At 37.6% G+C, this 13,454-nt stretch overlaps 1 protein-coding gene across 14 annotated transcripts in view; it reads left to right on the forward strand.

Moving 5' to 3' along the window:
* Window positions 1-13,454, forward strand: part of ARID1B (AT-rich interaction domain 1B) — a 398,456-nt gene that overhangs the window by 21,105 nt on the left and 363,897 nt on the right. For all 14 annotated transcript variants that reach the window (XM_074948671.1, XM_074948674.1, XM_074948664.1 and 11 more), the window contains exon 2: window positions 11,238-11,432. In XM_074948671.1, coding sequence (XP_074804772.1) covers window positions 11,238-11,432 — 195 coding nt within the window. The remainder of the gene's footprint in view (window positions 1-11,237; window positions 11,433-13,454) is intronic.

The following is a 13,454-nucleotide window of genomic DNA, read 5'->3' on the forward strand; positions in this document are numbered from 1 at the left end:
TCTCTAAACCCCATTCCCTGCCAATGGGGACAGACTATAGAGAAGCATGGTGGGAAGGGAAACTGAGAAACAGAAAGGTGACATGGCATGCTCACACAGTAGGTTGGTGGACTGATCCAATAATAGAATTCAGGTCTCCTGATTCAGTGTCTCAGCCACTGGACCACACTGCCTCTCCAGAAATGTTTGTTAATCCAGGAGCCTAGCAGTTGTGAATCAAGGAATTTAGAAGCTTTGTTATTTATTTTAATATAGTTTTAATTTTCTTGAGTGAAATAGTGGAATATATATCCATGACATTTTAGAAAACTTCCTGAAAAAGCAAGAATTTTTGGACAAGAGATTTTGTGATGGCAGGGTTGTAAATTATATATGTATTCTTTGTTTAATTTAAAACAACCTTCTCAGGAAAAAAATATATACAAAAATCCCTATACGTTTGAAAGTTAGGAAACTTATACTCCACAAACAACCTTAGTACTTATTTATCCCCTGATTAACACCTATATCCACCAACAACTCCATTATACCCAGCCACAAACCATTATATAATTGATTTACATTGGACATTGCTCCTGAATAAGGAGTGCCAAAGAGTAGATTAGTCCATTAATTCAGTGGAAGGGAGTCAGTCTAAAACTGGAAAGTAATGTTTTTTACTTTCTTTCAGACCAAAGAGCAACTCTGTGAAATCACTGTATTTATTTTCACCCCCCACCTCCAACTTTTAAATAGAAGTGCCTTTCATACTGTCAGAATTCCATGTTGTGACACCCCTACTCAAAAGTTATGACAGCAGTGTAATGACAGCTACTGCCTCTTGAGAATCAATCAGGCAATTAATTTTGTAAATGAAATGCTGATTATACAAAGCTTCACATGAGAGGCCCAGTGATTAAAATCAATTTAACAAATTGTTTCAGGTGGGACTTGATTAATAATTTGCCATAAATGCTGAGGATATATGGCCAGCATACTTTTTTGTATGTGTTAATAAAGAACTATATATAACACTCAGAATAGAAAAATCTGCAGATAACTATGAACTTTAGGCTTATGACCTAGTTACTATAGCAGTACCATAATTTTTTGTGGGTATGCTGTTCTCCCCAGTATTGATGTTGTCATTTCCTTAACTCGGCCTGCTTTCCCCCCCCTTCCCCCACAATGAAAATACATTAACCATTAAGGTTTCCCCAACAAGATCAAACAGTTGGGGAAAATATCCCCAGATCTGTTTGGATATCATTTAATTATAGCAAGATTCTCCTTAAAATGTGATAGTTTTTTTTTCTGTGCGTCTCGTTAGCTAATCACCAAGATTTTATACACGCTTCCTCATACTCAACTTCTTCCTTGCAGGGTCTTCTCTTTAGAGGGAATGAGCTCCTTTCAGCCTATCTTAGGCTGCTGTCTGATTCCTGCCTGGCAGCTACCACTCTTAGTAAATGTTCCTCCTTCCCATTACCTATGTTAGTATAGCATCACGAAGAAGTAGGTGAAAGAATTCTTCTTCTTCTCAGGGCTTGTCTAAACTACTGGCCGGATCGACGGGCAGTGATCAATCCAGCTGGGGTCAATTTATCATGTCTAGTATAGACTCGATAAACTGACCGCCAGTTGCTCTAGCGTCGACTCCAGTATTCCACCTCAACGAGAAGCGTAAGGGGAATCGACAGGAGACACACCACAGTGAAGACACTGCAGTAAGTAGATCTAAGTACGTCGACTTCAGCTACGTTATTCACGTAGCTGAAGTTGCGTAACTTAGATCGATCTCCCCCTCCCTCCCATAGTATAGACCAGCCCTCAGTTCCAGACACCAAGCAGAGAGCAGGCTTGTAGGGTGGAGAAGGCATTTACTTGCTGCAGAGGCTGAGCGCCTCATCCCAAGCACCAGACCAGCTAGGAAAAAGAGGAGTGTAAGCCAAATCAGGACACTTCCCCAGCTATAGTATCCTTTCCATGAACCCATTTATGTGGATATGCTGGGAGCAGAGAGGAAGATGAGGTCACAAGCTCCAGTCTAGGGAGCCATTGGCCATGAACTGAACACTACTGTTTGCATTCCCCTAGAGCCTAGGAGCCTGCCCATTGTGCTAGGTGCTGTACAAACACAGAAAAAATAAATGGGTTTAAGTTGGCTTCCACTCAAGGAGGTCTCGGTGCCTTGAACCCAGATAGTAGGTCTTTAGAAGATGAGTGGGAAGGTCGGAAAGTTCATTGTCTCTGCTGAATTATAGATGCATTTTTATTTGGGCTACCTGCTTTTCTCACTTGTGGTTTTTCTTCACCTGGTTACGTGTGTGTAAGGCAGTGGCCAGATTTAATGACTGCTTTAATTTTAATTTTTCAAGGTAGGAAGATAGTGTAATTGTGTAAGTATAAATTTTCCACACCTGTATCTTTTGGAATTTTTAATTTTTGCAGTTGTGGGTTTATGTAAATTGGTTTTCTTTTCCTGGCTAAACCACAGCATTGGCCACTGTTGAGGCTCAGAATCATCTTAGTTTCTGCTTCACCAGAAGATACTTTTGTATCATTGAAGAGAACATTGGCAGCTGTCAGAGCAGATTTATGGGCCCCACAGGTAGATGCTTTGGAGCAAAGAAAAGCAGTGTTAGTGGAGGAAATAAATATACAGTTATAAGTGGGGGAAGGTAATTTTGGGTCCTCCTGAATGAAAATGGAGGTGATTAGGTGGGTGAAGAGGAAAAAATGCTGACAGGAAGAGGTAGGTTTCTGGGTTTGAAATCTTGGCCTCATTAAAGCCAATGGTAAAGCTCCCATTGTCTTCAATGGGGCCAGGAGTTCACTCAGTATTGTTAATAGTTTTTGGTAGCAAAAAAAACAAAAAACTCAGAGGGTAGCAGTACTAAGTTGTGTTGTCACATGAACTTGTCTCAGCCCGTAGGATTGTTTTGGCCATCGGGTGTGATAAATGTATATAATTGCTTTTTAATGTTGTTTTAACCTTTGCTTGCACTTCCAGTGACAACATGAAGATGCAACTCATATGTGGTTCATTAAAAACAGATTTCTTTTCTTCATTGTTTTTGTTGTGATTTATTCTCTCAATAGGCATTATAGCTTTATCCGCCTCCAAAATAATAGCTAGGAAATGGTTGAACCCGTAATCCTCCAGTTTTTAAGTAATATTAAATGGTTTTAGCAGAATGTTGGGGAAAAATGCATGTAGCCAAAAATAAGCAAATGTCCTGTATTTTGAATCTATGATATATTGGTGGTGGTTGTTTTTTTGAGGTAGGAGAGTGTTTTTTGTTGAGGTGGGGGGGTGTGTTGGGATGGGTGTCAATTTTTTCCTTTTCTGTTTTTCTTTTTGTTTTGAACAAGGAAGAATATTTGTGGGTGGCCCTCTGCAGCTGGGACCGTGCAGTAAGCAGAGGTTGCAAGACAGGTAAAATAGATACTTTTGGTTATATCACTCATTTGCCTTTGCTGATACCCATGGTGAATTTGTCCTTTTGTCTTTTGAGTGACATCTCTCTAAGTTTCCTTATGCAGCTGAGATTTTTGTACTTTAAAAAAAATTTTAGTAAGGGATTAAATAAGATATTATGATATATAAAAAAGCAGATGATTTCCTGCTTCTTAAATAATCTAATAATGCAAAGTAAGATTTTAAGGATGTACATGAAAACTTTCTGTAATATCTTGACTTTTCTGTGCTTAACTATATCATTCCAAATTTCAACATAGTTTTTTAAATGGATATTTAAAACATGCACACCTTTTTATATTTTGATATCTTCCTCACTTTTTTGTCACTTTAGATACGTTGTCTGGAAAGTCTTCATAGTATTCAACAGAGATTAAGCCATAATCTAGGGATGGGTTACCTTTTCCCCAGTTGCCTCCTGTGTCATTTTATTGTAATGAATAGTTGTAATTACCTCTTGTGATAAATACCTCATTCAAAACTCATAGCATGAGCTGGAGCTGGGAACTTCATGCCTGCTTATCTTGGAATGTTGGGAGCTGATTGTCAACTATCTTCACTGTAAGGTTTCGCAGCTTCAGGCTTTGTTACAAATGGAGAAGCAGGTTCTTTTTAATACAGAGGCAGAGGTTGTGGCAGCAGATCAGTGGTGAACTTAATGTGTATGGTAACTTGTGAGAAATTGAGAGCAAACGTATTCCAGAATATACTGCACTGGGCCCATGTTGATTTGTTATAGTTACAAATGAGGCAGCACGAACCTAATGCCATAGTCACTTAAAATTTGCATCACTGGCATAATCATCAAAACCAACATTTTTTTTACCAGTTTGTAAAAAGCTGCACTTTTTCACTCTGAAGAGCAGTTTTATCTTAGGTGAACATGTTTCTTCTAGTGAACCACTTTGTCTGCCTGATGTAAGTGCTATGCAGAGTTGGATCCTACTAAGCTTTGTTGCTCATTCGTGAAGAAAACTAGGGTAAAAATAAAGGAACTTTCATCTGTGTACAGGGTCCTCATTCCATCCCTGCTGAATTCTACCATTCCCTTTTGGAGGCGCTTTCTCTTCCCCTGTCTTAGAACACCTCTGTGAGATATCTTGTGACATCGTATGGGCTAGTGGTCTGCTTTGATAGTTGAGACTATATTTTCAGGCAAGTGCCATCTATAGCCTTAAACTTCTTTCTGCGTGTATTTGAGAGAAAGTTTTGAGGCTAAAGGCAGGACATTGGCTGCCAGGAAATGTAGTTCAAGCATATAGTTCAAGACTGACCACCAGTTGAAAACTTAACTTAGTACACGCCACAGGAATTGTGATGGAAGAACAGGGTGGATAAAAAGCAATGATTTAAAAAAAAAAATAAAATAAAAAAATCGGATTTTTTTATTTAAATCGGATTTTTTGATAAAATGTTTTTTGAGGAAAAAACCTATCTAAAGATAGTTCTAATTAAGACACATTATAGCTCAAAGATATCTCATCATGGAATAGGGATTATAAATTCTAATTCTGTAGTCTGAGACAATATAGTCATGTAATGTTTAAGAAAAGTTTTGTAAATGAGTTCCAATAGTTCATGGATTAGGGACCCAATTTTATGGGGTTCCGGGGGCTTCTGTATAGATTAACCTAAATAATCTTTCTATCTACCCAGTGGGACTCAGTGCCAAGTCTAGAAGATACCATCAGAGATGCTTAGTTTTGTAGTTCTCAAACTGTGGATTTGTGTCTCCAGAGATAACATGCTTGTTAATAGCAAAAGTGTTTTTAAATACACAAATAAATAAATAAATAATGTATAGAGGTGAGAAGTAACAGACCTCAACCCTATTGTCCCTCTGCAAATTTGTGTATACACAGTCAGTCACTTACCTCTCTCTAAAAGTGCAAAGTTTCAAAAAGTTCAATGAATAGAAGATTGTTGGGGGCGGAATAGATCTGGACAAGGAGAAGAAGTCTGGAGATAAATGTGAGAAGGGAGGATCAGGCAGCAGAAACAAACGTGAAACTGTTTGAGCAGCATATTCCAGAAGTCTTGAAGTCTTTCTGAGTGTAGCCTTCATTGATTTGAGATCTACCATACCATTCTCTCACTAGAAGGGAAAACCTATAATGGCAGCAGGCCGTAAAAGAGACCCAGTTTGGGTCTCATCTGTCTCTGAGTTGTGAAGAATATGTATTAAGGTTATAACAACCAACAAGAATGCACTTTTATGTAGAAATCCATGATTAAATTGAGTCTTCCTGACTAGTGATTTAAATCATGATTTAAATCAGTTTGATTTAAATCAAATCCACCCTGTGGAGGAAGGACCTCCAATAGTACTCTGGGTACATTGGGGAAGGGAAGGTCAATGTAACATTTAATTTTTTCACATTTTGGGGAGTGGGGCAAGGGTCTGCTTTTGTTTATATAGTTTCCTTATGACTGGGAAGACTCTGGTGATACTGGTGAAATTGAGCGTTTATAAGAGGTTGCAGTGTAAAATTGTGCCACTTTTGCTCATGAAAACGTGCTGAATTTATACATTTTTGATGCTTTGTTTAGCATTTGAGCATCCTGGAGAAATAGCAGGCACAGAAGAGTAGCTCTCAGTTAACCCTTTCAGTCAGTGGGCAGTTTCCACGTTCTTTCTGTTTTAGTACTGGAATGTTAATCTAAAAATGGGTGTGTGTGGTATTCTGGCTCCATTAAAGTCAACAACAAAGTTCCTGTTGATTTCAGTGGGGCTAGGATTTCACCCTGGGTGTTTTTAAAGCACTCAAAGGTGAGTAGTAGTCGGGATTATTATTATATGCGCTCTTGTTGCAGTTGGAGTCTGGAAGTCATGTGTACAAACGTGATCTGACACTGACATAAGAAGGTTTCAGAGTAGCAGCTATGTTAGTCTGTATTCGCAAAAAGAAAAGGAGTACTTATGGCACCTTAGAGACTAACAAATTTATTTGAGCATAAGCTTTTGTGAGCTCTGTAACTCACGAAAGCTTATGCTCAAATAAATTTGTTAGTCTCCTAGGTGCCACAAGTACTCCTTTTCTTTTGACATAAGAAGGACATTATAATAAAGATGCTATAGGCTACATTACCACTAAAGAAGAATGCAAAGAACAAGAATTGTACAATATGGTGTTATGAGCAGCTGAATAAATATCTGAGGTTTAAAAGAAACCTACACTAGAAATTGAAACAAGGATAGGGGAAACTTAAGAAAAATACAGTCCATGAAGGCTTGCAAGAAAAAAAATGTGGGCACTAGACAAGCAGAATAAGCAAATATTAGCCAAAGCAGTAAAATGGTTTTTATTCCAAGTATCGAGGGGGAAAATAGTCTTGGAGAGAATTAAGTCCGTTAATAAAGGAGGCGAGATGAAATTAATGAATACTAAAATATATTATTTTTATTTATAATTATTATTTTTATAATAAAATAAAGAAAATAAGTTTGGCCAATTAAGAAGTAATTAAAGCTTTGTAAAATAGTTTTTGATAGAAGGTAAGTGAGTACTTGGAAAGTGTGTAAATGTACACGTCAGCTGTTTCTGAGAGTGTATGTTTCTGAGTATTTGAAAGAATTAGATAAGTTTATGGTATTGCTGACAATGAAAAGTGTTGGCGAACAGGTATGGGAAATCTGGCTAAAAGCAGAGTTTTTTCTGATCTTCAGAAAATGAGTGATACATGTAATTGTCATTCTGTTGCTATAACTTCTGTCTTTAGCAAACTAATGGAACAAATATTAAGAGGAAAAAAATACCTGAACTCCAAAAGGATAAAGGAACTTTGAATATAGGTTTATAAATGAACAAATCTTGCTCAACAAACTTGCTATTTTATAGTAATGGAAGAAGGGGGACACAGCCTTTATAAACATCCAAAAATACATTAAAAGAGTGTTATGATTGCAAAGTGAAGCATTCAGAAGTTAGAAAATGCCAGAAACAAGATTTTTATTATTAATTACTAATTTTCTCATGGGCTTTTCTATGGCACATATCACTATAGTATCTAAGTGCTTCACAAACATTAATTAATTTTCACAACACACCTGTGCAATGAGGGGGTAGTGTTATTCCTATTATTAAATGGGGAATTGAGACATAGAGAGATTAAGGTCAAAAGTGTCCACTAATTTTGGGGGTTCAATTTAAGATGCTTATGACCTGATTTTTTTCTGAGCACGTACCTTTGTATAGCACTTTATGTGTTCAAAGCACAGCTCTCATTGATTTCAGTTGCAGCATTGAGTGCTCAGTACTTTTGTAAACCAGACCCCAGGATTTCACATCAGGCACCCAGAAAATAAGGAACGCACAATTAGTGATCACCTGGGAAGAGTTCGATTTAAGTGACATCACGTACGAACTCTGTGGCAGAGGCAGGGATAGGATCCGGTTTTCCAGGGTAGCATTCAGCTGCCTTAACCATGAGACTATCCTTTCTTTTCCTATAATCTCCTGCGTTATTTACTGCAAACCTTCTGGCTTTTGCAGCAAATGAGGGAGGCAGCAAATGAGGGAGCCTCATTCACTACACAACCTTGATTCGTCCCTAGAGCAGGTCTATCCTGTGCCGTGAATGAGACGGGGTCCTGTGGGAAAAAATGGTATGTTATGTAATTTAAAGACTGTATCGGAATGCATATGTACAAGGGGGCCAAAATAAGGTTGCACAGACAACCTTAATTTTGGCATTTCTTAACTTTTGAGTATTTGACTTTATCTTTCTTTTAGCTTTTTGTGTGTGTGTTACTTCCTAGGTTTTTAAAAATCCAAATTGGAAAAAACCAGAAATTTCATCTTGTGGAATCATATTGACACCTGCAAAGTTCATCAAGTGTGTTGAAACTTCTAGTGCCACTGCACGCTCCTATGCCTCTTGAGCTTACAGAGTAACTGATAGTAGTAATAAGTTGTAATCCTTGTGTGGACTAGCCAGAAGAGGGGGATCAGACACATACTTTGCCAGTGGGTTTCACAGATATTTGCTGACAGCAGAGGAATGGTGAAGAGACCTGTCTCTTCTGTCTCCTCCCCGTCACCCCCCTCCCAGCTTCTTGTCTCAGGCTCATTATTCAGTCAGTCCTATGCCTCCATTTGTCCAGTTCTTCTCCACTTCCATACACACACTACCTTCCCCCTGGTTCCTTGTCTGTTTCCCCCCTCCCTGGCTTCCAGTCCTGTGTCCAAATTTGGGCGATTTTTCATGGAAAGAGCAAAAGGCATTAGGATAACTTTCTGGGCAAATTTCAAGTTCCTGCACCAAAGCATGGAGGTACTAAAGCTTCTCAGTGAAAAAGTTATAAGAATTTTTAACATTAACATAACCAATGTATTTTTCCCCAACCTCACTCTGAGAAATGGGTGAACTGTTTTTGCCAAATTAAAAAAAAAAAAAAAGTCAGCCTCAGGTAGACCCTCTCCGGAAAGTTTCAGTCCAAATGGTTAAGGTTTGGCAAAGTTATAAGCAATTTAGTTGAAAGTTATAAGCAGATAATGGAATGGAATGCCTAGGGAGGTTATGGAAGCTCCTTCAAAAGCAGGCTGGATCGCCATCCATCTTGGATGGTTTAGGCACCACAAATCCTGCATCTTGGCAGGAGGCTAAACTAGATGACCCTTGTGGTCCCTTCAAACCCTATGATTCTATTAACTGAAAATAGGGTCTTATAATGGAAAGTGTCAGGTAACTGTAACTGTAGGAATTGCTAATTATGAAGCCTATACTTTTAGCCCCATATTTGATACCATGTAGCAGAAATGTTACAGTTGAAATTGGCTTGGATGTGAACATTGTCAAGTGGATTGAAACTTGGAAGAAATAACCTAAAACGAAGGGTAACAGGCATTGTTTTGAGTAAGGGAAGAGTCTAGTGAAAGAAGCTCAGGGAGTGTTGTTAAATTTGATTTATATAACATCTTGTTTAATGCGTTGGAAGGGGAGGAAACGTCAATTTAATTAATTCACAGATAATTCTAAATTGGAAAGCGTTGCAAACGCTATAGTGAGAATATAGTAATAATACATAGTGGCCTAGAGACATATGAAATATGCACAGAAAATTACCCAATGACACTCAGTTTGAAAACAAATGCAAGCTAATAATCTGGCAAAAATAATTTGAAATGTCAGATATGTAAAGAAAAAGAGAAACCCTGTGAAACAGATCTAGGAGCAATAGTGAATCACAAATTAGAGATGAGCGTTCAATTTAATATGGTAGCAAGAAAGGCTAATGCACTTTTGAAATAACTGCATAGAGGTGGCATGTCACAAAGAAGTAACAGTTCCCCTCTACACAGCTGTGGTATGATCACATATGGAATACTGCATTCAGTTCTGGATACCTCATTATCAGAAAAATACTGCCAAATAGGTGGGATGTTACAGAAGGCCAGTGATAAAAATTATGGGTTTGAGTGATTTTATTTGTGAGGAAAGAGATGAAAATAACTAAATGTATACGGTTGGCTAAGCAATGACTAATTTGGAGGAGATATACCCTGCAGATTTTTGCCAGATGTAAACATAAAGAAATAAAAATTAGTGTAAGTTGCAGTAGTGTGATGAAATTAAGAAAGAGAAAATTTAAATTGAGTATCAGGAAAAACATATTGGTATCATAGCCTGTTAGGCTGCGGAATAATCTCCAAAAAGGAGCCCCACCCCATGAGACATTTAAAACTAGATTGGCCAAAATTTTAGAAATTATACTGTAGAGAAGTCCTGCACTCAGAGGGAAATGAACTGGATAAACTAATAAGTCTTTTCCTTTTCTACTTTGTATGATTCTATGAAAACCCTGCCATTAATTAAGCTAATATTGTGTTAGGCTTTTTTTCTTTAAGTGTAACTTTTCTGTACCTTGAATTAATGCACATTAATTAAGAGGTAGAGGATAGATGCTGTAGCTCAGCACTGTAGGAGCATGATAGAGCTGTACTTGACAGTTTATACTCTTGATCTGATTCAGTTGGTCCTCACTAGTTAAAAAGGTTACACTAAGGTGTCACACACTGGTTGACACCAGTCATGAAACTCTTCAGATGCATGGTACATCCTGCCCAAAAAACAAGCAAACCCAACCAAAAAAACCCAGACTATTCCAGTCCTGGATTTTCTGAGGTCTGGCTAGGAAGCAAATTGACTTTCACGTGAAATGTGGCTTACGACTCACATTATGATTTGGAAGCCTAATAATGCACATACTTGCAATGCAAAGGCTCTGCAATCTAACATATCATACGCTTAATGCTCCTTCGAAACTTCCTTTTTCTTCCACCATCTCTTTTATGAATTTGAAAACGAGCCACCTTTTCCAGGCTAAAATTTTTGCCCAAGACTGTGTCTTTTACATCTAAATAAAATTGGTGTAGCTGGAAGAATACTTTAAAGACAGTATTGCTAATCATTATATATGTTAGTATGCTTATTGATTTTTTTTTTTTAAATCTCCTGCAGAGGTAATAGAAAATGTAAATGCCATTTTTTCTTTTTTTGCTTACGAGTGCAAAATCTTTTTGTCATATCTCTGATTTTAAGTCCCATTTCCATATTTCAAAAACTCTTTTCTAATGAATAGGAAAATTAGAACATGCTGCTTGTAGAGCCCTACACTTCACTGCATTTTTGTATGTCGAATCGTTGTTGGATGTGTTCAAAATAAAGGTTCACTGTGCTGAATAAATGCAGATATAATCTGTGCTATACTAAGGGGTGTTTCTAATTTCTTCTTACAGTATGTTTAAATCAGATCTTTGCTTGTGTTTAATAACAGGGCAGCCCAATGGATCCAATGGTAATGAAGAGACCTCAGTTGTATGGAATGGGCAATAACCCTCATTCCCAGACACAGCAAAGCAGTCCATACCCGGGGCAGTCATATGGCCCTCCAGGAGCTCAACGATATCCAATGGGAATGCAGGGACGGACCTCGGGAGCCCTGGGAGGAATACAGTATCCACAGCAACAGGTTGGTGGAGGATTTTTCTGTATTGCTTTTGTTTCTCTCCTCTCCTCTCCTCTCCTCTCCTCCTTAATGTGCAGGCCACAAGAAAAGGCTCAAATCAAAGTGTTTTGCTTTCAGAATGAAGGTAAGGGGCTATTTTAAAAATGAATAAATAATGACATAAATTTGTTTCCTTAAATTTCACACTACGTCTAAACTATTTAATGTGCTACAGACATATCTTTTAGAAGAACATGTTGAACGCCAAAAAAAATTTTGGTTGACATCACCTAGCTCTGTACATCTCTTTGGATTTTGGGATTTTTTTTTTTTTTTTTTTAAGCAATATAGGTACCCATTTCTCTCCCTTTCTCCCCTCCCCTAATAGGTTTTCTCATCCACAAGAAGAAAAACTCCAAGCTTACACTAACACAGTACCAGGTTACTGGAGCGAGACCAATATTGTTCAGTGTGTGAGAGCTTGTCATGTCTTTGTATCAGAGTTGATTTTTATCGAAGCTTTCTGTGGTTTATTTCTTTTCTCTCTTCGTCTCTCTTTTTAAAGTCAAAGGTTGGTTTTTTTCCTTCTTTTTTGTATCAGAGGATATATAAATGTAACAATCTCCCCTAGTCTAGTTGGATTTCACTGTTGATGGTGACCTCTTCTGCCCCTTTCCCACCCTTTTAAAGAGGATTAATTACTCATGTTCTCACCATAAATTAGTGAAGATGCAGTAGTTGTTTTCTGAAGGGGAAAACAGATTAAAGTTATCCAAAAAAGCATGTTGGCAAATTTCTGCTAGATTTCCGATTAGAGTTGTTACTGCAGACTGAGAATTCTATACTCAGTTGCAAGCACAAGGCTTTTTGATAGTGAATGGAAAACAGTGTTTTGTCTCTACATGGGCTAACTAGTTGCAGATTTTTTTTTAACTTTATTTTGTGTTAAATATAGAAAAGGACTGAAAATAATGATCTGCAGGTAAATATATTTATTTAAATCTAATCCCAATACCCACCCATTGCCATAGAATACACAAGAAGTGTCTAATTAGCTTGTAACTTCAACTATACTATTCTTATGAGTTCTCAGCTACTTCAGATATGTTAGTGAGTTGAGTTGCAGCATTTCACCATCTGACTTTTTCTTTTTCCTCATTAGATTTTTTTAAATGGATGTTTACTTGTTTGTAAGAGGCGATTTGGTTTAAAGGAGGCCAACACCTTACTTCGTTGCCAGCTTAATACAGCCCAGGCATTTTGCCAGTTTAATAAATGGTACCCAGTTGTCATTAGGAAGGCATGTGGAAAAAAGGAGCCTTCAGTTTTTTGTTTAGCTACAGCCAAAGCAAAGTTATTAAAACCATATTTTTTATTTTTAAAAGAATTATTCTAGGTTGTTTAGAGATGGGTGTTTGAATTTTTCACTTCATTTACTAATTGCTCGATAATTGTACATTATCTGTCAACAGGCAATGACCTGGCACAGTGATTGGCTGCTGGCCCTATCTGTCTTCTCACAACATTAATGTAACTGGCTGAGCAACATTACAGTTATGATTACTAATACTCTTCGGGGAAAAAGTGAGAGGATAATTATGACATTGAATTTTTATTGAACGGACATCACCACCTAGGCATGATTTTGTTTTGGACAGCCTCCAGAGCTTCATGTGTTTGGCTCGTGAACCTCTAATGATCTGAATCCAGTTCTTTTCATATTGCTAATATATTATCACCTTTCTACAAAGGATTAAAATGCAGGAATCCAGGTTTGTAAATTGAATTGCCAACTTACCAGCTGAGTGGTAAGTTGTCTTTGGCTCGGGATGCCACATTTTCATTTCTGCCTGGATTTTTACTTTTGTGACATGAATATTAACCAAGAGGGCCCAGTCATGCTTTTTGAAATTGATTGCCTAGTGATTGTATGTTTATATATAATATACAATAACATTTTCAGGGGGTGTGTGCTCAGCACTTTATGAAAATTGGGGCGCTTTATAATGTCTCAGATTGAACAACCAACAATTTGAGATACTCAGA

The sequence above is a fragment of the Natator depressus genome, chromosome 3 (genome assembly GCF_965152275.1).
Source record: "Natator depressus isolate rNatDep1 chromosome 3, rNatDep2.hap1, whole genome shotgun sequence".
Lineage (NCBI taxonomy): Eukaryota > Metazoa > Chordata > Testudines > Cheloniidae > Natator > Natator depressus.